Genomic DNA, 24,589 nt, shown 5'->3' with positions numbered 1-24,589 from the left:
CACATATAACTATTTGTTAAATATTCAAAGAGCCAAAGAAACGTGAACCTTTTTTTAAAAAATTGGCTTTAGGTTTAAAAGCCAAAATTCCCTGATGCAACTCTTATTTTTTGATTTGCCTTCACCCTCTCTCCTGGTGGCCAAATGCCCACTCTGGCTCCCTTCAGGACAGCCCAAGCCCACCCACCTGAGCCAACCCTGGGCCCTTGCCCTTTGCCATGGGTGCTCCACCACAGTCAGCTCCCTCAATCCTGACCAATCCGGGGTGCTAGAGCCGCACACATGGCCACCCATGACAGTCCACAGCCCTGAGCTTCCTCTCTGCCCAAAGAAAACTAAAAGAATCTGCCCTAAAGTAGTGTCAGTGAATGGGGGAGCTGCACCTCCTATGTTTCTCTAAAACCAGCAGAGTTGGGGACAGCGGCCCGTGACTTCCCACTCCAAGCCGAGAAAGCTCTTTCAGGTACAAGAGTGAAATGGTGTTTCTTAGTCCCTGACTCCCTCAGCAACTTCCTGCTTGAAGGAGTCCCTTCCAGCTCTATTAGCAACTTTAAAAAGCAACTTCAAAAAGCTTTAGGAAAGAGACCTAACTGGTCCAGCCAATTGTCTTCTTTCCTAAGAAGCAAGTACTTAGGATCCATCCATCCATCCATCCATCCATCCAATACGCACCATGCGCCAGAGGTAGGAGAGGAAGGAGAAACAGCTCCTGCCTTCGGGAGGAAAAGGGGACAGACATTGTTGACTCTGACACCAGCTATGGGGTGTGGTGACTAGGGGCACAAACTAAGTGCCGTGCAACACAGATGGGACCATGGGCCATGAAGGGATGAGATGCTGGTGAGGACCAGGAAAGCATCACAGAAGCCCAAGCCAGAAGCAAGTGCCAGAGGTGGCACATTTGAGAGGCCCACGAGGCTGGAGAGCAGGGGGCTGAGGGAATGACTTTAGTTAGGGAATGACTTTTCCACACTCTTAGGTTATATGGCAATGACAGGGATAGGATTTTCAATACAAGAGGGAAATGTCTGCATTGCTCATCAGGTAATGGATGGAGCTGGGGCACAGGGGCATGGGGAGACAGCTGGGGAGGGGGTGGGCATGGCTTGGAGGCAGTTTGGGGTAATGGTTGAGTAACCTGGCTTTAGTCTGCAAACCTGGGTTTGAACTCTCACTCTAAAATCAACAGCTCTGTGGCCTTGGGTGTATTACAGAATCTCAGGTAACAATCCTTACGTCCCAGGCTATTAGAACCACAAATACGAAGCCCTACTACGCAGCAGGCACTGTTCTGAGAGTGTCAAGTGTATTAACTCATTTGATCCCATGGTAACCTATAGGGAAGGTGACATTCTCATCCCCATTTTACAGATGAGGAAACAGAGACCCAGACAGTTTAAGTACCTTACCCAAAGTCCCAGAGCAAGTAAGAAGTGGACTCTTCAGCACAGAGACTCAACATAGTGAGCACTTCATCAGTGGCATGCATTATAACAATGAGTCCAGCCAAAGACAAGGCCAGGCCATCACCAGTGGGAGTGGGAAGGAGACTGGGGAAGAATGCACACATGGCTCAGCCCCTGAGAAATGCATCTGTGGGTTTCTACACGCCCGAAAAGGGGGTTCCTCCATATTCCCTAATGCTAATGGCGACCCTGGATTCCAAGAGTAAGACCAGAAACGTGGAAATTGAGGACTTTTTATAGTTCTGGAATCATTAATCCTCCTCTTCCCTCTGATCCCAGAAACACCCTACACCAGCAAGACCACTGGTGAATTTGACTGTTTGGGGGCCCTCCTCCGGCCACTGTTACAGGGAGAGGCAGGATGGGGCTGAATGAGTGCTAAAATATACAAGCTGAGGGCCAGGATGGGCCCAACACATGGGACTCCTCGGAATCCCAGTATTAGCCTTTGTGTGCCAACCATCACACCTGGGCCTTCCAAACCTGTATCCAACCCTAACAATGTTGTGAGGCAAATATTATCCCCATTTGAGAGCTGAGGAAAATAGAGGCTCAGAGAGGCTAAGCAATTTGCCTAATGACACTCAGCTAGGATACGACAGATCTGTGATTCAAAATGGGGTCTGGGCCAGGCATGATGGCTCACGCCTGTAATCACAGCACTTTGGGAGGCCAAGTTGGGACGAGTGTTTCAGCTCAGGAGTTCAAGATCAGCCTGGCCAACACAGCAAGACTCTGTCTCTACAAAAACAATTTTAAAAAATTAGCCAGGCTTGATGGTGGCATGCACCTGTAGTTGAAGCTACTCGGGAGGCTGAGGCAGGACTGCTTGAGCCCAGGAGTTCAGGGATATAGTGAGCTACGAACATGCCACTGTACTCCAGTCAGGGCGACAGGGCGAGAACCTGTCTCCTATTTAAAAAAAAAAAAAAAAAAAAAAAAGTGGCAGGGAGGCTCTGCCTGACTCGGACTCCAAAGCCTATTTGCTAAGCATTCTTTCGGTACTAGGAATAAAGAAATGCCTCTCAATGCGGGGCAGTAATTCTGAGCATTCCTCACCAGTGTGCTTTGCAGAGCAGTTCAGAGCAGTCTCTGGATTCTTTCTGCCTGGTGTCAAAAGCTGGTCTCAACACTGCAGCCAATGGATGCTACAAGTGACCGTTCTCTTGGGGCCTCAATTTTCTCCATCAGGGAAATGAGGACAGGAACAGGGTCCATCTGCCTCACAAGGCTACTGTGTGAATTAAGAGAGATGATCCACACAACAGGACTGCCTCTAAGCAGGCAAACTGGTAAGTGGAGATCAGCATGAGAGCATGAGGGCAGACGTGCTCAGCAGACGAGCTGTAGGCCTGCAAACTCATCTCTGGGCTGCCATCTCCTGCTGCTGGGCATGTAGCTGTCCTCTTGGTGGTTCTCACCAAATGCCTTCCTCCTACAGGCCCCAAGAGTTTAAGAAGCAGAGGCTGTGCTGGGGAGAGGGAGCAGAAGGTCCCAGATTCCTGCCCCAATTTTGGGGATACCAATCTGTAAGCCCAAACCCACTTATTTACTCCGTCTCTTAGAGATGTTTTCTTTAAAAATAACAAATACTTTAGGTTTTCTAGGTCAAAAGGCACACATCTAAAATACTGAATAGGTGTTATAGTAAGAAGAGAATAAATATTTGCAAAAATATTTTCCCAAAAAATCTTAACGATAAAATTCAAGGATAACGATAGAGTACAATTTTTGGGTAATGCCGGCCTACCCACTGGAAATCTTTTGGGGGGAATAACATTTCCCTAATTGATATTCAGAGCTAGTGTTGTGAATCGTTAAAACTAATTGCATATTTGCGTATGTTCATCTGTTAATGCTGATTTGGAATGAGATGTGACATAGTTCATCTTTGAACATGTCTTCACACAGGTAGGTACCTTCCCAACACCACTAGGTCTATGAGCATAATTTTTTTTTTTTTTGAGACAGGGTCTTGCTCTGTCATCCAGGGTGGAGAGCAGTGGTGTGATCTCGGCTCACTGCAACCTCTGCCTCCCAGGCTCGGATGATCCTCCCACCTCGGTCTCCCAAGTAGCTGGGACCATAGGCATGTGCCACCACGTGAGGCTAACTTTTGTATCTTTTTTTTTTTTTTTTTTTTTGTAGAGACAGGGTTTCACCATGTTGCCCAGGCTGATCTTGAACTCCTGGGCTGAACTGACCCTCCCATTTCAGCCACCCAAAGCGCTGGGATTACAAGTGTGAGCCACTACACCCAGCTCATGAGCATAAGATGTTTAGCTTAGCATATTTATTACATAAAACACATTTATATGTTTTTATAAGATTCTATTTGGCTATTAAAATTTTCTTTAGATAGTTGCCTTTCAATAGATTAATCACTTCTCAATTGCAGATCAATGGATTCTGAAATATAAACATTTCTTTTGGGTTTGCATTGAGGTCCCTAACACACAGCTCAAACTGTAGTTTGGGCTCAGATAATGTATCTGTGGCAAATGCGTGTGGGAATGGAGCTCTTCTTTTTTTTAACTTTTAACAACATGGGAAGAGCTTAAAGCAGTAACATTAGTTGTGATTCAAACAATAGTTCTTCTTGAAATCACAGTAGGAGTTTCACATAAACACAGTTTTTGTCTTGTGGTTTTAGGCTGAACTCCTTAAGAAACACTATCAAGTATGCAGCAAAAGTGAATTTCCAAAACTATTCAGTGTTTAGTAATGGTGGTTCAGGGTAGTTCTCATTCAGAAAAATTTCAATCCTCGTCCTGAGCTCAAAACTTAAATGAAACTTCACCACTACTAAACCATTGAACTGCTGTATTATAGGCCATGTTGGGATATTCAGCTAATAGTTCTGACAAAAATTCACGGGAGCTCTTGATAGTGAAGTCCACAAGAGCTAAAGGAAGTTTGCTATTGACAATACTGGTTCAATAATGCATGATAAATTCAAATATTTCCCACAAAGTTATCTGTTGACTTAAATAATACAATGAATAATCTATAGGCTTTAACACCTTATATTATTACAAGCTTTATAAGTTGTCCAACTGAGCTTTTCTATTCCATACTGATATGATTTAGCTGTGTTCCCACCCAAATCTCATCTTGAATTGTAGCCCCCATAATCCCCACGTGTCATAGGTGGGACCCAGTTGGAGGTAACTGAATCATGGAAGCAGGATTTTATCATGCTGTTCTTATAACAGTGAGTAAGTCTCATGAGATCTGATGGTTTTATAAAGGGCTATTCCCCTGCACACATTCTCTTGCTTGCCGCCATGTAAGACATGCCTTTGCTTCTCCTTCACCTTCCACCACAATTGTGAGGCCTCCCCAGCCATGTGGGACTGTGAGTCCATTAAACCTCTTTTTCTTTATAAATTACCCAGCTCAGGCATTTCTTTATAGCAGTATGAAAATGGACTAACACACACATATATTTCTAGTATGAACAGTCATAACACATCTTAGCAGATTCCACTTCAGGTTGTACTGAATTCATTTTCTCAACTTTTTGTTTTGAGATGCAGTCTCACTCTGTCATTCAGGCTGGAGTGCAGTGCCACAATAGCACCAAAGTGGTCATGGACAACTTGCAAATGAATGTGGTTATGTTCCAATAAATCTTCATTTATGGACACTGAAATTTAAACGTCATATAATTTCCCTGTGTCCTGAACATCATTTGATGTTTTTCAGCCATGTAAAATGTGAAAATCGTTAGTTTGTTGAGCCATACAAAAACAGTAGGTACCTTGCTAATGCCTAATCTGCAAAGGGCAGGAAACAAAGTCGTCGCTGCTCTTCCAGAGATCTCCTGTTCCTGAACAGCCCATAGCCCTGGAAGGATGTGGTAACAGCAGCAGGAAAGCAGGTTGCTGCTTCAGGGAGACAAAAACTAAAGCTTCCCTGATAGTCATTAGAATGTAATGAATCTCTCTTATTTTTTCTTCCATTTACAACCCTATTTCCAACTTTGTTCAAGGTCCTGGAGAGCCTCCCAGCTTCTTTTAATCCAGGGGCATAATCCTGGGGCCCCCTCTCACAAAGAAAGGGGCCTAAATTAAAATTCATCAGCTGCATGCAGTGGCTCCTGTCTGTCATGGGAGGCTGAGGCAGAAGGATCACTTGAGCCCAGGGGTTTAAGACCAGCATGGGCAAAAATGTGAGACCTCAACTCTACAAAAAATAAAATTTAGCCAGGCACAGTGGCACGCACCTGTGGTCCCAGCTACTTGGTAGGCTGAGGCGGGCGGGTTGCCTGAGTCCCAGAGGTGGAGGATGCAGTGAGCAGAGATTGTGCCACTGCACTGCAGCCTGGGCAACACAGCAAGACCCTATCTCTAAAAAATAAAATTAAGAACTGATGAAGAATGATCTATGAAGACTAATATGTGGGAGAAGCAAGAGGGGACTGTAGAAGCAGCATGGGGAAGCACACACTGTGGTGTGTCACCCAGCAGTGTCCCAGCACCCCGGAGCTGCTGCTGCAGACAGCTTGAACCACTACTTGGGAAAGTGGAAACAGAGCAGGAACTGTGGATCCTGGAAACAAGAACAGGAGAAAATGATCTTGGGAAGAGGGAAATGGGCAAAGAGCAGTCTTTTAAGAAGGAAGGAGGAAGCAGCTTGCATCACTCAGACTTGATTCTTCAGAGCTTCCTGGAAGTGATTCTAGTTTTACAATTAAACAAGAAGATTGTCGGAGAGAAACCTGATCAACATCTCCAAATTCATGGAAGGTTTGCAAAAATAAAAATTTTGTAGGCACCATTGTGGTTCATTAGGACAATATAGTCATCCTTCACTACATTTTCCCTAACCCTAAGCCTAAATTGTTATTAAATTAGTCTCATCCCTAACTCTCCTTGTAGTGGTCACAGCAGCTACAGAGACCATCCAGCTGAAGGTCTTGGTATGTGATCTCGAAAGTCAAGGTCAGCATGGAGAACTGGAAAGAGGCCTGACTAGAAGACAGCTTGCCGCTGGTCAGTTGTGTCATTTTCTGCAAGTTGCTTAAACCCATTGTTTTCTCACTCTAAAGCAGGGTGTTGGGGCAGTGTCTCTCAGACTTTTAACATGCATGAATGACCTGGGTACCTTGTTTAAATGCAGATTCTCATCTAGTGGTCTGGGCTGGGGCCTGAGATTCTGCATTGCTAGCAAGCACCCAGGTGATGCTAATGTCGCTGGTCCACTGACCACACTGGGCAGCAAGGGGCTGGACAATCTTCTATCCCTTGGCACATCTGAAAACTATCCTAGGGTTGAGAAAGCTGCAATGATGCTCATTTTTAGAACATACAAGTTTGTCTTATTTAAGTGTCCTAGGCTCTCCTCCCATCTCCCTTTAGATCATCCCATTCACCATCAGTTGCCTATATGAGAATGACCAAAAACTGGCCATTCCCAGGCCTGACTTCCCCCTCCTCCATCCATTCTAGATGCCTACCAGACATCTCCACATAGTTCTCCTACAAGCCCTTAGCACTCAAAGTCCTAGAACTCTGGGAGGAAACCTGACTCCTCTCCTTTTCACCCCTGCTCCCAGAATCCATTCAGTCCCCGAGGTCTGTCAGCTCTTCTTCCTAAATAGCTGTTGACTCTATTAACTTATAAACTGATGCTGGCAAGGCTCCTCACCTTCGAATGGCCTGTTGTCTTCTCCTAGATTCTAGAGCATTCCCACCTGGTTAACACCCATTCCTCCATTAGGTATCAGCTAGAACTTTAGTTCCTTGGGAAAACAGCACTTTACAGCCTCTCTGGGTTAGAATAAGGTCTCTGTTCACATTCTTTTAAACACTTGGCTTACTTGTAATTACTTATCTTTCCCACTTGTAAGAACAAAATGTGACATGCTTTTTGTCCTCATCCTTAAGACCTAGCTAAGTGCTTTGCACATGACTGGTGTTCAATTAATATTTGTTGATTTCTCTTATACAGTCCTCACACCAGCTGCCCCAAGACCCTTTGCTGATAAGACATTCTTCTTCAGGGTAGGACTTTTGTTCATTTCTCAATTGTTTCCAGGGTTAGTACTGATTGCTTTCTTTGATTCAGTGTCTCTGCAGGAAGTAGGGGAGATATTTCAAGTTCACTGTTTTAATTTTGCCAGTAAAATGAAGTTTATTCTTTTGCTTCTTGCATCTAGTCATTGCTAGCTGCCCCCACTTCTAGTGAAGATGGTCAGAACCCTAATTCGCAGACAAAACCGAGCTGGGGAGGAAGACCACAATTAGTGAATACACACGTGGAAGCCCTCCCTGGACAAGCTCCTAATCTGAATTCCTCAAGACTACAGAAGATGTTAAGTAGCTGCATTACATGATCAGTGGGACATGCCTTCAGAAACACCCACCTACAGAAGGAGGTAGCCCGTCTCTCCAGCACCCACATTCCCGCGTGAGGGTGACACTCCAGTCAGAAGGTAAGAATCCTGTGTAAGCACTCTGTGAAGAGCAAAAACCACTCAGTTGGAATACAGCAGCAGTCACAATCCAGGGCCATGGAGGAATCCAGGACTCCAAGCACACTGAGCCCTGTAGATCTCATCCAGTGGCGAGCACTGAAGCCCGTGCTGGGAGGACCCATTGTGCCGAAGGCCTCTGAGCGCAGAGCTGCCCAGACTGACCAGGCACAAGACCCGGAGGTGCTGGGAAGCACAAAAGCTTGTCTAATTTACTTGTCGCAGAAGTATTTTTATCTACCTGAGGTGAACAGTTACGTCCCATGATTAGATCCCTTGTTTCCGCTTCATCATCCATCCAAATCCACGGCCCGTTGTAATAATATACATGATTACATTGTAATCATGTGTAGTCTAATGCAAACAAACAGCCTTTTATCCTGAGACATTTTTGTCCTTATATTTGACATAAGGAGAAGAGGATACTTTAGGAATAACAGGCTAACACTGAGAGAACCCAGGCTCGATGTAGTCACCTAATATTACCAACAAAGTTAACAGAATAAAAAAGGAGAAGAAAAAGCCAGCAATTAGTTCCTTACTGCTTTCAAAATGTGGGTTACAACCTATTACATTCCAAAAGCTTCCCTGGTAATATCCCTGTTTCATTTATAAACATTATAAAATTATAAAAATTTATAGAGCTGATTTTTGTCACCCTCTTCTCTCCCTGATCTGCATCAAACCTCTGAAGGCTAAAAATGTAACAGACTTTCCTTGGAGTGGGAGGAAAGGGTGGGGACCGGCCCCTGGACAAGTGATCACAAGGGTCTAATGGCAATGCTTGTTCAAAAATAGACCCTTACCATAGTTACTCCTCCAGGCAGTCTCCTTGAGGTTGTATAGAAAAATTCTACTGAAAACCCATCCTTATACAACATTTAAATATCATATATTTCATCAAGCAAAGCAAACTACCCAAAAACTCCCCACAACAAACCTCTAAATTCTGAAATAGATACAGGGACTGTGCAGGACGCAAAACCAACTAGTAATGTTAACACCTAGTCCCAGACTCCAAATATAAGAGTCAGCTGGAAAGCAATGCTGTTTAGTCCTCCACGGAGAACACTGCCCACCCCATTTTCTTGCACTGTTTGTTGTATTTACCAAGAAATAGGAAGTTCCATTCAGGCTGTGGACTCCACTCTGTATAGCCATGTATTGTATTTATTGGATACTTCTTATATACTGGCCATTGTGCTTTCTGTGGACATTACCTCACTGAGGCGTGCACAGTATCTCCTAAGTAGACACTATGGTTATCTTCATTGTACAAAGAGAAGAGTGATCCTTGGGCAAGTAAAGCAGCGTGCCCAGGGTTACGAAGCCAAAGAGAGGAGCGGTGGGATCTGAACCTCTTTGGGATTCTAGAGAGGGAAACTGTAACTACTATACAGAGCTGGTGGCTGGTCCCCTAGGAAACCCTTCATGGGCTTACAAGACCAAATGAGAGTGAGATATAAAGGAACCAATTCCATTCCCACTGTTGGTAAATAACGTGTACCATTCTTGTGGGACATCCGAGAGCTATTAATGAATAGGATGTCACACTGACCCATCTCCACAAGAAGACAAAAAGGAACAAATTGTGTAAGTTTTATATACTTACATCTGGCAATTTCTGCCTTTCTCGGAGGCTTGTTTATAACATTTTGTAATGCACCATAAATTGTGAATTTTAATTCTCCATTACTCTATGTAAACTTTGGTAATCAAACTCCATTTCAAGATGTTCTTGGGGCTGGGTGTGGTAGCTCATGCCTGTAATCCCAGCACTTTGGGAGGCCGAGGCGGGTGGATAGCTTGAGGTCGAGAGTTCAAGACCAGCCTGGCCAACATGGCAAAACCCCATCTCTACCAAAAATCTAAAAATTAGCCTGGTGTGGTGGTGTGCACCTGTAACCCCAGCTACTTGGGAGGCTGAGGCACAAGAATCCCTTGAATCTGGGAAATGGAGGTTGCAGTGAACCGAGATCACCCCCCTGCACACCAACCTGGGAGACAGAGCAAGACTGTCTCAAAAAAAAAAAAAATTCTTGGATTCAGACTTCCGTCAGATTAGCCACATGCCTCTTCTTGCCCGAGTCCTGCCTGGATGCAGGTTCAGAATCGCCCACAAAGTTTCCGAAACAGCTCCAGGCCCCACCCCAACTCTGAATCTAAAATTCTGCCAGTGTGATGGGCATCTGTGGTTTTATAAAGTTCTACAGATGAGTTTAAAGTGCAGCAAGGTTGGAAAGTCATTTTAAATTGATGATTTTAAACTGATTTAGCAGTTTGAGATCACTAGAGTTCATTAATCATTTCTTTCCTGGATTTGCGGGCAATGGGAGTGGTGCCTGAAGTGAGCTCCTCCCCACCTCGCGGCATCATCTCTTCAGCAGAACAAGGCTTGTCTGTGATGTCCGTTAAAATGCTCTTTCTCGTGCCATTTCACTGCATTCCGCTTTAAATCTTTACAGACGTGAGCCACCATGCCCAGCCTATTTATGTTTGAGAAGCCCAGGCTGGAGGATCACTTGAGGCCAGGAGTTTGAGTACTGCCTGAGCAACTCAGCAAAACCCCATATTAAAAACAGCCAGGCATGGTGGTTGTGCACGGGTAGTCCCAGCTACTTGGGAGGCTGAGATGGGAGGATCACTTGAGCCCAGTTGTTTAAGGCTGCAGTGAACCGCGATCACACCACTAAACTCCAGCTTGCGTGACAAAGCCAGACACCGTCTCTAAAAAAGAAATAACATTAAAAAAACTTAACCGTTTCATGCCACTAGAGGTATTTTCATTTCAGAGGGAGTGAACAAACCCCACCCCAGCAGTGCCCTTCTCTGCAGTCTTTCTGTACAACAGTGAGTGGAGGATGATTCCCAAGTCGTCATCCCAGGGTCTCTTTTAAGCAAAACACTTTCTGCTGACCACACTCAGGCTCAGGCCCGTCTTCTTGCCTGGGTGTTCCATAATAATCCCCCGTCCGGCACACCTGCGTGGCTGCTTCCTGGCCGCGCTAGTGCAGAACTACCACACTTACCTAGCGTCGGCCACTTCATTTCGCCCTTGGCTCTGAATCTCTGCCTGGACTGCAGTTTCAGATACGGAATTCAGAGGCAAGTACACTGACTCATGAATGAGTATATAATGGAAGCAAAACTTCACAGGAATAAAGAAAAAAATCCCTAAGGTAGCAATTTTAGAAATTTAATCAGAAAGATTATCAAATAGCTGGTCTTTCGAACAGATGACATGTTAAGCACTATTACCTACACGGCCTTTCTCTAGCTATGACAACTCGGCCGACCACGTCCATGACAGCATCACCCGGCCTCCCTTTGGAACAGAGTTGGGCTCCACTTGTCTTGTCCACTTGTTTCCTCTGTCCTGCATCATGAACTTTTGCCACCATTTTGCCTGACCCAAACTTAATGCACTTTATTCATCAACATGACTCAGGCTCTAGTACTGTGCTCCTTCAGGACCCAGCTGGGACTGAAACAGGCTACCTGGTAAAAGCAAAAGGAAGCTGGTTTAAGGCTTGTCTCTGCCTCCTCAATGCTTTGAAGAAGCATTCACAGGTTTTGCTGATGGCAGGAAATTCAACTGAAATGGAAATTTACCCATATTAATTCCACACCTGTTTTGTTTTGTTTTTTTTTTGTAATAACAGGGACATACCCTAAAGATGGGAAATTATGGGGGAAAGTTTCCAGGTAAAGCAGCTGCATACTGGAAGAGAGACCTGTAGCATTCTAGTTACTGTCTTTCAGATCAGTGTCCAGTTGGAGAAATACTTTGTCTCTTAAGATTTAAAGTAGGAAATTAGAAGTAAATACTGACAAATGCCTGACAGTCTCAGTGTTAAGGTAGTGTTATTATTTTAGAAGTTCTGATGCAAGAACACCCACTGAGAGCAGTCAAAATCTGGGACCTTGGCTATGTATAATACCGGAGAGAGAGCCAAACACAGCAAGCGATGAGCCACTTACCTCAGTGAACACGTCTTCCACCAAACAAGCATCCAGTGCTTTCAACACAGATATATGTCAAAAATTCCTGGCCCAGTGTGAAAGCCCAGTAGGCATCCACAGGCTGGTTCTCAGTGGATTCATTGGGATTAAGGTTAGTCATAAAAAGGGAGGATAACAAATAAGCTGTCTTCTTAGGGTTTCTTCTCTTGTTCTTTGTACTACAAATTACTTGATGATGTATGTTTTCATCCAAGGAAACAGGCCTAGATAAGGAGCCAGGGTTAGAAAATCAGAACTTCTGCTCTACTCTCCCTGACACCAAAGGTTTTCCAACGTCTGGTCAACAGACATCCCTAGCAGATTTTTAAGAAATCTGAATAAAGTCTGGGTATACCAAAGTCACACACAGCTTTTGTCCCCATTACATTTTCAAACTTTCTTCATATATGGCACTAAGACCACGTCACGTATTTGAAATGAACCATCCGGTTGATTACATACAGTCTACCACTATAAAAATGAACATAAAAATGAGTCTTGAACTTGTATTCTGTCTATGGGGATATCACCCGGAATGCGCCGGACCACGTCTGAACTTGTATTCTGCGGGCTATCAAAATAAAGGCAGGCCCAAAGGAAACTGAGAAACTGGCCTAGAACTGAGTGCCTGCTATCTTGTCTTCACGTGTATTTTGATTATGTATCTCCCTGTTGGAAGAACAGAACAGTTAAGTTCACCACCACAAAAGCTGGGAAGCAGTACAGGGACAAGCTCAATGGTCACTTGTGGGCCTACATAATTACTGAATCTTTCATGATTTTCTACATGTAGTTTTAAATAAAAATAAGTCGTGTCTTTTTTTCAGTCCAATATCATAAAATGTGCCCTTTACCGAGGTAAAATTCTCACACCCTAAGAAATAAAACTAATGGAAGTTTTCCTTTCTTACATGTGGTTAACTTCAACTTTACGCAACCAACCTTAATTTTACAGACTCACATTTAACTTTTAAATAAGTATCTTACCTTTTGAAAGCCACCTTAATATATACTCAAACAGGTTAATTTGTAAGAAGAGAAGACTTTAGGTTACCAACTGAATCACAGTGGCAAGAATTCTAGAATTCTGATATGTCCCCATATGAAGATTTGGGGAAGGAAGAATGAGTATTCGTATTCCCTCCTTCATCCAAGCACGTCAAAGCGTATCAGAGAAAACCACTAGACCCTCCCCATCTATTCTAAATGCTACCAACTAAAACACTAGCATTTTGAACCACAAAATTATTATGTAAGCATTCAAATAAAAAAATCAATGTGAAAAATCAAAATGATCTGTTAAACCTCCAATTTTTACTTTCAGAGATTGCTGATGCCTATGTCGATGTATCTCAAATAGTTTCCTTTTTACACATTTAACTCAACTTTGATAGTATACCTACCAGACCTGGACCAGGTTAATTGCATAGGAAGATTTTTACTATGTTTACATTTTTCTTAAATTAATTTTAAAAAAGCATAGTAAAGAGTCTGAGGACAAATTATTCAACTGTTTATCATACATAAGACCGCATGACTATAATACAAAGGGGAGTTCTTTTTTCATTTAACGTTACAATATACACAGCAAGTCCGGACTAGATCTTACAATCTGAACACAGGTATTTAACCTTTTCCATGCTGTTTATGTTTACAATGCACAGAAGTCCTGTAACCAAACTGTGTAGTAAAGCACACAAAACTGGACTGTAACATAACACAGTATGCAGAAGCATTGGATTTTATGATTTTCTTTATGTAAATATTGGTTTAAAAACTGCTTTAGTTTTTTGGTGCTTGCTAAGATGTGGCAACCAGCACAGAAAAAAAATGACCTGACCCATATGATATCTTAACCTCATTATTCCTAAACAGCAGTAACTACTGATTCCTTTTGATATTGCTATACTCAAGATGATATCCTTTTATTCACTGTAAACCTTTAAGAACTACCAAGTTCAAAAAAATCATCCACAGGCTTGACAGTTAATTACAAAATAAATATGGATTTCCTGATAAACAAAAAATTTCTGTAGTTTATAAAAACGAGTATTTCCAAGTTTCCATTCACATTTACATAGTGTTTAGCCTTTCTTTTGTCACTGTTTACATATAAAAACCTGCTTTTGTTCAGAAAAAAAGTTGACCTACTCAGCCACATGGAATTGCCCAATAGAATGAAAGGCGGTGTTCTGCTGAGTCGTCTTAAAACAGGTTAGCGGCAGAGGTAGATTACTGCTTCTTTTCTAGGCTTCTTTTGATCCTGGACAGGTAAATTACTTCATTCTCCCAATTCAACCGCTCAAAAGTGTCACACCCCAAAATTGGTCAATTTAAAATGGGAACACAAATTTAGCAACTGCCAGACTGTGTTACATTAAGGCAGCGTAATCTCAACACGAGGCACCTGTTAATAATACCAGCCTGTCTGCTCAGGTCACGCATGAGAGTTCTGCTTTACTTGCGCTCATACTCTGGACCTGTTGGTGCAATCAAGGTCTTGCTTTCAAGTTTACAAGTAGGTTAATCAGGAATACAAGAATCAACTGCTGGTTCCATAGCTTCTGGATCCAGTGTCCCTTTACCTTCAGAAGCCTGAACACACTTAGAATGTAACAGATGTTGTAATCTTGAATTAGATGTCAATCTATTATGTTCAGTACACAGATTGCTGTAAATGTATTGGCTATGGATTCAACAACAGTTCCAGTTTTGTTTAAGCAATAGTACAGCCATAATTTTCAACTGACATTTAAAAATGGTCTAGTTACACCTTGTGTCAAAGTGCAGAACTGCTACATTATTGGTTACAGACATCTATGTGCTATAAAAACAGCTTTGGTACAATAAATTATCAAAAAAGAAAATAAATTTTTGTAAAATTCACAGCATAATTGTGAGGCAAAAAAGCAGTCACATAAAATTCTGCATTTTTTAAAAATGTTCAGGATGAACAGAAGACATCTTTGTGCAGAAGAAATGGTGGAGATACCACGTGCCGAGAAAAAGCAAAAGTAAAAGTAAAAAGCAGGAAGGGACACAGCTGTAGCTATTTCCATCAAAGCAAACCACTACTTCTGTGACCTTCAACCAATAAGGAAGTCAACTTTATGACACACGCAAAGTGACCTTGCAATACCTTACAATTAGTGGGTCACAAAAGTCTATTTTAAAAGAAAGGCCTCTTGAATTACCCATTCTCTGTGTTTTCAGCATTAAGGACTGTCTGCAAAAGCATGTCCAAAAGTGATTGCATCTGAAATGGTAGGCTCTTCTAATTTCGAGTCCAAATCCATAAGGCCAAAGGTTATCCCAAAGACCACCACTCAGACCTCCCCAGGACTGGCCACGACTGACCCGTTGATTGCTTCTCAGTGCACCTTGGTTAGGAGACCAGTCACGTTCCATCCTATCTTCCTGTGGCCTCTACAACAGGAGAGCCACAGGATCCCATGTAATTGCTGCTTTGATCCTCAGTAGGTTCAGATAGGAGAGTTCTGATCCCCGCCACTCAGCATGCTTACTGTGCCTGACAAACTTCAACACAACCGTCCCTTTCATACAGCTGAAGATGGTGTTTGCGGAAGCTGGAGGTCCCTCTTCCTTACAGTACTGCATTTCCGTGCCCAAGTGTGTTTAGAGGACTTAAAAACCCAAATTTCCCACCCTCCCACCCAAAACAAAACAGAACAAAAAAATAGTGGGGGGGACAAAAAGAAAAAAAAACACCCTCATGGGCCCTTTATGCAAATTATGTGCAGTGCCTTTTATTTTAAAATTAGTTGGCAAATGACCAAGACCGACATCTGAATATTTTTGCTGAAAAGAAAGACAAAAAAAAAACCCACTATGACTGGGATGTGGCAAGTTAAAATGGGGGAGCAAAAAGAGGATACCTCTGAGCTATCCATGAAGATGGGTTTGGACATGGCTCTTTTAAACACTTCAATGTCCCTTTGCAATCTTTTCAAGTTAAAAAAAAAAAAAAGTCAGCTTTGCCCTCTTGTAGCGGTTCAGTGTGTTAATCTCCTTCTGATTCAAGCAGCTTTGCACTTTGTTTTTGGAAAAAAAACACCACTTCTATAAAAACACACAAGAAACAAACTCAAGTTTCAATGTAGTCACGAGCTAGCTACAGGACTCTGTTGCACACAAACTCCTGTCATGGGGGACTCTTCTCTATCAGCCCCTTGCCTCATTGTCAGATGTCCTTCAGTCATGTAATGTGCAGGACCTGTATTAGCAGAAAATTGGTATGTTGGATGTCCAGCTATGCCAGTCTCTTGGCGGGGATTGGAGTAGACGGTCAAATTAACGTCCATAGCTCCATTCTGTCCAAAGTCCAAGGTATTAGCAGCCACTGGGCGATTCTGGTAGGCCTGATTGCCTTGATTACCAGTAGAGGAGGAAGATGTCGAGGAAGAAGTCGTTGAGGAAGACAGGGATGTCATGGAGTGGTGACTGTGGCCAACCTCCATAGAATCTTGGGTAGAGGAGCTATTCGTTGGAGAATTGTAGACCCTTGGCCTGGTCCGGTTACCCAAGGCTTGTTGTCCATGGTGGTGGTGATGGTGGTGGTGGTGGTGATGGTGATGGGAACTGTTACCATGGTGATGATGCAATGCATTCTGTTGAGGGGCTACATGAAAGGTTGTTTCTTGAACAGGATGAGTTTCAACAGTGACCTGTGTAGGAGCTTCAGTGCCTGACCAACCAAGAGGGGCAGGAAATTGCTGACGCACCTGAAAGAACAGATTTTTAAAAGGATTTTTCAGGGGACTGCTTCCAAGCTTTAATCTTCCATCAAAAGCGATGACACCAACTAGCATTACATTAATCACGGGTTAAGTGTTTTTGAAACTTTTAATGTGTTAAGACAGTTTTATAATACAATATCCCAAATACATTCAAGGGCAAAAAAATTTCATCATGAAAGCTGCAATTTGTAGAAAGTTATATCCTTAAATAGGTTCATCTATTTCACTAGCCACTGTCTTCCCTTGGGAGCACTGTTTATGCTAGGGGTCTGCAAATACTCCCGGAAAAGGGCCACATAGTATTCTAGGCAGGTCCAAAAGCAAGTCTTTACTTATCCCTCATGTCCTTCCTCGCTCCATCTTTCTTCTTTCAATAAAGGACTACTATCTACCTAGCTGCTTAACAATGCCTCTGTCCAACCCATGAGCAAGAACTTACGTGTCCACCTATGAAACAGATGCCAAATTTGGCCTCTTCTCTTCATCCCCACCATCTCCTCTTGCCTAGGCTAACACAACAGCCCCCTAAATGAACTCCTTGCTTCCATCCTTGCCCTTCTCCAAAGGGTAGCAGGAACAATCTTTTCGTAACACAAATCCAATCACTTCCTTATTTAAAATCCTTTAATGCCTTCTCACTGCACTTAGAAAAACAAAACAATCCCAAACGGATACAATGGTCTGCATCACCTGGCCAATGCCCACTTCTCCAACTTCTTTTCCCACCCATCCTATCCCTGGCTACCTGGGTTCCAACCAAAGAAGGCTTGCCTTCCATTCCTCCCCTGGGTCACTATCTCTCAAATGCCTCAGTGTACTAATAACACGCTGCTCCCCTCTGCCTAGAAATGTTCTTATTTCTTGGATTTTCTTATTGCTTGGATGTCTCTTTTTCATCACTTCAGTTCCAGAGCCTTCCCTGACCACTCTGACTGATACTGCCTCAACCACTGTGGTAGAAGCTACAGGTTGTGCACAGCATTCTTCTCGTTCCTGAGCACATGGCTATACAACACTTCCCAGCCTCCCTTGCACTCACTGATGGCCATATGTCTAAGCTGTCAACGGAATGTGAATGAAACTTTGTATGTCACTGCTAGCCTGGCACACAAAATAGTACCTCCCAAGTCCTTCTGCCTGCTGGACACAGTAGACAGTTAGGCCCTAGGGCATGGTGGAACCATAAGATGGTAGGAAACCAGGACCTGGAAGACAGCCTAGCCACTAACCTGAACACCTATTTTGGACTGTTAAGACAAAAATGAAGGAAACTTGGTACTCCTTAAGCTACCATATTTTGGGGGTCTATCTGTCATATCAGAGTTTGGTCTACTCTAATACATCCTATCCAACAAACAGTCATTCTCTACCAAATTATCCTTATTTTCTTTTTAAGAGCTAATGCTACTTGCCACTTTTATTCATGTTCATTTTATTTACTTGTGTCACGGTAAGCTCTAGGACGGCAAAAAGCTCAGTCTCTATCACCAGTGGCTGGCACCAATTAAGTGTTTATTCAACGAAGGTGGTCTGAGAACCAAACTTTTAAGAGATACTACTGAAAACAATCAGTAGAAAAGTTGGCAGTGAGTTCTCAGAAAAGAAAATACTAATTGTTTATATATGAAGTTAATCAAGTTACCGGATTAGAAAATCACATGGGGGGCAATCTGGCAATAGTTATCAAAATTAGAAATCACGTTACCCTTTGAAACAGTCATTCTGCTTGCAGGAATTTGTATCACAGATAAAATGTGTATGTGTGAGTGAGACACATACAGTGGTGCCTCCTTATCCGCAAGAGATACAGTCCACGATCCCCACTGGATGCCTGAAACTGCAGAGGACCAAACCCTCTATATACTATGTTTTTTGATCTGATAATCTAGATGGCTACAAAGTAACTTATCTACTGTGTGGACACGCTGGACAAAGGGATGAGTCACGCCTAGGGTGGGACAGCATGAGATTTCATCGTGCTACTCGTAACAGAATTTAAAACTTATGATTTCTGAAATTTTCCACTTAATATTTTTGGATCATGATTGACTGCATAACTGAAACCGTGGATAAGAAGGGACACTACTGTACAGGATTATTTATTAAACTACCATTTGTAAATAGTAAAAAAGGTTGGAAATGAATTAAACACCCATTAATAAATAGGGGACTGGTGGCCACAGCGGCACACGCCTGTAATCCCAGCACTTTGGAAGGCTGAGGTGGGAGGATCAGTTCAGCCCAGGAGTTCAAGACCAGCCTGGGAAACATAGTGAGACCTCACTGCAGGGTGTGCTGGGATACAACTGTAGGCCTATTTACTCAGGAGGCTGGGGTGGGAGGATCACTTGAGCCCAGGTGCTCAAGGCTGCAGTGAGCCGTGATCGTGCCACTGCACTCCAGCCTGGGTGACAGAGCAAGACCCTAGCTCTAAAAATAAATAAATACATGAATAAACAAACAATAGGGGAATGGTGAAAAGACTTATGGAATATCTAACAGGATACTGTGCAAATAAATAAAAGAATGAAAAAGCTCTCCATATATTGATACAGAGAGTGCTCCAAAATGTATGTCAAGACTAGAAAAACCAAGATGTTTTGAAACAGTTTGCCTGGTATGGTAGTTGTGTACAAAGGGTGGATGAAGACTATGTATTTGTATTTGCTTGAATATGTATAAAATATCTCCAAAAGTATACAAAAAACTAATAAACTAGTAACACTGGTTTAGAAATTGAGGGGCTAGAAGGCATGGAAGGAAGGAAAACCTTTCACTGAATTCCCTTTTATATTTACTTATTTTTAAAACCATGTGACTATATCAACCACTCAAAAATTAAGTAATAAAAAAGGATTTGAAGCAAAATCTTGACCTCTGTGAAACCCAGGTGGGAGGAACGCGGTGTCTTATGCTACTCTTGTATGTGTTTGCAGTATGGAATAGATCTGGAAGAAAGAAAGGGAAGAAGACGAGACAGGCGGAGAGTCTAAACATTTAGCGAGAGCCCATGGGAGTAGTGATACTTAAGACCTGATGCATAAATAGTAGTTACCAAAGCAAAAGGAGGAGGAAAAGAGTATTCCAGGCTGAGAGCACAGGAAATGTGAGAAAAGAGAGAGAGAATGTGGCATATTACACAAAGTGAAAAATAAATCAGTGTGACTAGGGTGAGTGAAGAGGAGAAAGAATGGCCTCAGTGAGGACCAGAACCCGCAAAGCACCAACGCCTTGGTAAGAAGTCTACATTTCATTTCAGGTAGAAGGGCAAGTCAAAACTGGTTTAAAGTAGGGAAAATAGGCCGGGTGCGGAGGCTCACGCCTGTAATCTCTGCACTTTGGTAGGCCGAGATGGGCAGATCACCTGAGGTCAGGAGTTCATGACCAGTCTGGCCAACATGGCAAAACCCCGTCTCTACTAAAAATAGAAAAATTAGCTGGCATGGTGACATGTGTCTGTAATCCCAGCTACTCGGTAGGAGACTTGCTTGAACCAGGGAGGCGGAGGTTGCAATAAGCAGAGATCATGCTGTTGCACTCCAGCCTGGAGAGAGAGTGAGACTCCACCTCAGGAAAAAAAAAAAAAAAAAAAAAAAAGTAGGGAAAATAGCAAGAACAGATCGCTTTAGAGAAAGCTCACTTGGCTGCAGGGAAGAGAATGTGCTGACAGGTGAATGGAATTAGACACTCCACAACCGTTTTAGACACTCCCAAACTCTTTCTAGTAAGGCAGGTCATAACAACCAGGCAAAGTGAAAGGTGGAGAATAAAAACGTATTAAGATGTGGTGAATCCAGATAACTTACTGTCTGATTCAGTGTGGGGAAAGACATAGAGAGAAGTGCCCCCAGATTTATGACTTGAGCAAATGGGTAAATTTAGGGCCATTTTTACAAAGAATGGCAAAAGTAGAAGAGTTGGGAAGGAAGTGAAAATGATGACACCAGTTTATGTGCTGTGTGTGCACATATTGTTGAGACTTTCAAGGTGACATTTATAGTAAAGTTAGAAAGGCCCTAGGGGTTCAGAAGTGAAGTCTAAGTCAGAAGTCAAGACTTAAGAGCAACTGGCATGAAGATGGTGACTGCAGGCCCCGGCACGTGTGGCTGAAATCATCAAGGAAATATTAAGGGGAGTAGGGCAGGGACACAGGTCACGCCTCAAGGAACACTCAGGTTTCAGGGGTGGGTAGAAGAAAAGAAAAAACAAAAAGACAGTGAAGGAAGGGGCAGAGAAATGGGGGGACAGAGAATCATCCTGCCAAGGAAACCAGCAGTGAGTGTTTCAAAGAGTGGGTAAAACTCAACACTTCCAAATGAAGTTGTAGAATGCAGAAAGATAGCATTAGGGTGTCCACTGGACCCATCAGTGAAGGTCACCGCTGACACTGGCAGGAGAGCTGGAGGGCAGGACCTAAGCGGAACAGGCAAGGAGGTCTTCAGAGTAAAGACACAAAGACTACAGGCAGCAGAAGTACAGGGAAAGAAAGGGGGACACGCAAAGGTGCTGCTTAAGATGGGAGAGGCCCGAGGATGAGGAAATGCTGATCAACAGAAAAAGCCACAAGAAGAGAGAATGAAGACACTAGAGCCAAGGGAGACCAAAGGGCAAAGTCCCCATGACAGCAGGAGAGAGGGGATCAGGGCAATGAGTAGGCTTGGCCTTAGGCAAAAAGAAACACATTGCTTCTAACATAAAAGGGGTAGAGGAGAAGTGGACAGTGCACACATAGGCAGGATTATGTATTCAATGCTACAAAGCGGAAAGAGTTCCTGTCTGAAGACTCTTTTCCTTACAATGCAAAGAGTGGGTGAGAACAGAGAAGGGGAGGGCAAACGTTTCTAAGAGTAGAAAAGTTTGAAACTATTATTAAAGAGAACAGCAGAGGATGGGACAACTCGGGAAACACGTAAGACTGCCCAGCAGTGGTTGGTGAGTATTAACAGTGCTGACAAACAGCTGCATGTGGGATTTTCTCCAGCACCATTCAGCTGCCCTAGTCACAAGAATGGAGAGCGCTCTTCATCAACAGCAGTTTACTCATCCATCAAATACTACACTGGCCTCTCACCTTCAAACACCACCATGCAAAACTCTGTATAAACCAACTTACAACTTTATCAGATTTAAATATTTTCACCATCACCATCTGCTTCACTTCAATTTTGAAAAAGTACTTAATGAGATCCTCTTCTTCAACAGGTTTAAAAACAGAAAACAAATAAAACAACAACAACAAAAAGGGTAAAATCAAACCAGAAACTGATTCATAATCCAGGACTACAAGTGCTAAAAAATCATGAGAGGAAGCAGAGTCGAGTCAGTAAGATCATGACCCAGGGAAATTTACTCAGCCTATGAAGTCTCAGTTTCCACTGTAAAATGGGAATCAAAAAAGCATGAGGCTCAAAATGCTGCTTTGGTAAATGAGATAAACACAGGAAAAAAACCGTTCAAAACAACTGCTATGCCTCCAGTAAGTGTTAGCCACTTCTAGACAAGGAGGAGGACAACTGCAAGAATGTGCTTCTCTATGATAAATACTGACATTTTCTTAGACAGCAGAACGTCATGAACCTCTAGGGTAAATGATACGGTCATTCTAAAGGCACCTGGCATCCAGTGCTGCTCTGCCTGAGCATGGCAGGTGACACAAGCAAATGAACCATGTGCGAGCTCACCTGGGGACTGTGTGTCTCGCAGTCCATGGCCTGCACAGCAGCTGTGAAGTGCCCGCCACTGTGCCGATGCTGGTGCGTTGGATCCGACCGGGCTCTCCCACTGTTGCTTGTCCCCGATGAGCCACCTGAAATATCACAACACAAAACAATACAACTGTGAGTTTAAAATTCAATTTGTTCAAATTTATACTCTGAAACTATACCATTAAAACTGAAAGTATTCGGCCAGGCGCAGTGGCTCAAGCCTGTAATTCCAGTACTTTGGGAGGCCGAGACGGGCGGATCACAAGGTCAGAAGATCAAGACTATCCTGGCTAACACGGTGAAACCCCGTCTCTACTAAAAAATACAAGAAACTAGCCGGGCGAGGTGGCGGGCACCTATAGTCCCAGCTATACGAGAGGCTGAGGCAGGAGAATGGTATGAACCCGAAAGGCGGAGCTTGCAGTGAGCTGACATCTGGCCACTGCACTCCAGTTTAGGTGACAGAGCGAGACTCCGACTCAAAAAAAAAAACAAAAAAAACAAAAAAACAAACAAACAAAAAAACAAAAGTATTCACACACACACCACAAAATATCTAATATTAACTTGAAAGTATATCACAAAGTCTTCACATTCTCTGACTAAAACCAGGTTCTCTCTCGTCCACCAATGAACTAAAATACAATGAAGTCTGGTTTCCTCTTGTGGGAAAACTCAAGCAATGTGGACAAAAATTCCATTTAAGAAGTAGTTTAAACTGCTGGTTAGTAAATAGATTTCCAACTGTTAAACAGAATTTATTACATGCGTAACTAAATATTGGAGCTTTGGGGAGATGAATTTACTGCTAACTACAAACAACAGATTAAAGTAAATGTTCCCCATTAAATTAACAAATTAAATCAACACTTTAAAGTAATCCCACTTCATAAAGAAAACACAAAACATTCCCAAGCCTAATCTAACCGCAGCAACACAGACCTGAGCTTGATGATGTACTGGAGGTGGTGCCCGAAGACTGAGACTGCTCCATGGCGGGGCTTGTAGACACACTATTACTTGTATTTGTACCTTCATCAGCTGTTTTCTTGAAGAAACTGTGCTGCAGAGCATAATAAGGTTGAATTCGAGTTTTGGGGTCATAATCAAGCATCCTTAAAATGAGGTCTTTGAACTTCAAGTAGTCAGCGACCGTATGACCTGACTCCCCAGCACGTCGCCCACCAGGTCCTCCTGTTTCCACTCCAAGAATGTTATGAAGTTTACGGGTTCCTGGTGGTTTGTACTCCTGTAAGAGAGAAGATGAAAGGCTTTCTCTAAATTTGGTGGAATACGTAAACACTCACATAATTTAACTTCAAATGTTTAAATATATGTTGAGGCCTTTATTAAAAAGGACATTTCATAGTTAAATCCTCTGCCTTTTCACACATTAGTATCCCAAATGCATGGTAGTTACAGTTCAACATAATTCTGAGACCAAAAATGGCTATAAATGGCCTAGGGGTCAGTAAACTGTGGCCTGATCCAGAGCCTGGTTTTCTATAGCTCCAGCTACAAGCGTTTTTTCTGTTTTCAAAGGTTGTAAAAACAAGCAACCAAAACCAAAAAATATGCAACAGAGGCCCACAAAGCTGAAAGCATTTTCTCTCGTCTTTTACAGAGAGCACACGTGCCCCTGCTACCCTGGCTGGTAGCCTCTTTCCTGCCTAACTGTGCACCCTCAGCACCTGCTACACTTCCTTCACCAACAGCAGCCCAAGAAAGCTATGGCAATCACACCAAGGATGTTCTACATAAAAAGGCACTGGCCTAACCCTACCTGCTCAGAGTAGAAAAAGAAAATTATGTATGCTTCCCTTTAGAAAATCTATGTAATAATAAATTAACGTGCGTTCAGATTTCCTGAAAACCCATTTTTTGGATAGATAACAGTATAACCCTTAAAACCTCTACAAATATTGAATTTATTAAGAATAGCATAACCAGACTTTGACTTCTAGTTACAATGCAGAAATGTGTGAAATGATTGTTCCTTCTCTAATAAGTCATAAAATCACTGACTTTCAAAGACCCATCAGAGAGCTGCCTGAGGATCCAAAGTTGGAACAAAAATCCCCTGAATTCTACAAAACAAAAAGTCTCTCCTGGAAGAGATCTGCAGTGGGAGAAAGAGAAGCACGCCACAGGTGAGCGAGAAGACTCCAGCCCAAGTCTGAA

At 42.9% G+C, this 24,589-nt stretch overlaps 1 protein-coding gene across 10 annotated transcripts in view; it reads right to left on the bottom strand.

Annotated features, from left to right (window-relative positions):
* Positions 1-13,368: 13,368 nt before the first annotated feature.
* The window catches only part of DYRK1A (dual specificity tyrosine phosphorylation regulated kinase 1A), a 153,704-nt gene continuing 142,483 nt past the window's right edge, over positions 13,369-24,589 (bottom strand). For 5 of the 10 annotated variants that reach the window (XM_033232465.1, XM_033232462.1, XM_033232456.1 and 2 more), the window contains 3 exons: positions 23,351-23,657; positions 22,385-22,509; positions 13,369-16,688 (listed from right to left, as the gene is read on the bottom strand). In XM_033232465.1, coding sequence (XP_033088356.1) covers positions 16,068-16,688; positions 22,385-22,509; positions 23,351-23,657 — 1,053 coding nt within the window. In that variant the 3' untranslated portion in view covers positions 13,369-16,067. The remainder of the gene's footprint in view (positions 16,689-22,384; positions 22,510-23,350; positions 23,658-24,589) is intronic. The other 5 variants (XM_033232457.1, XM_033232466.1, XM_033232460.1 and 2 more) reach the window with 1 other exon arrangement.

The sequence above is a fragment of the Trachypithecus francoisi genome, unplaced genomic scaffold (assembly GCF_009764315.1).
Source record: "Trachypithecus francoisi isolate TF-2019V2 unplaced genomic scaffold, Tfra_2.0 Lachesis_group14, whole genome shotgun sequence".
In the NCBI taxonomy this organism is placed as follows: domain Eukaryota; kingdom Metazoa; phylum Chordata; class Mammalia; order Primates; family Cercopithecidae; genus Trachypithecus; species Trachypithecus francoisi.
This window is presented reverse-complemented; position numbering and strand designations above follow the sequence as displayed.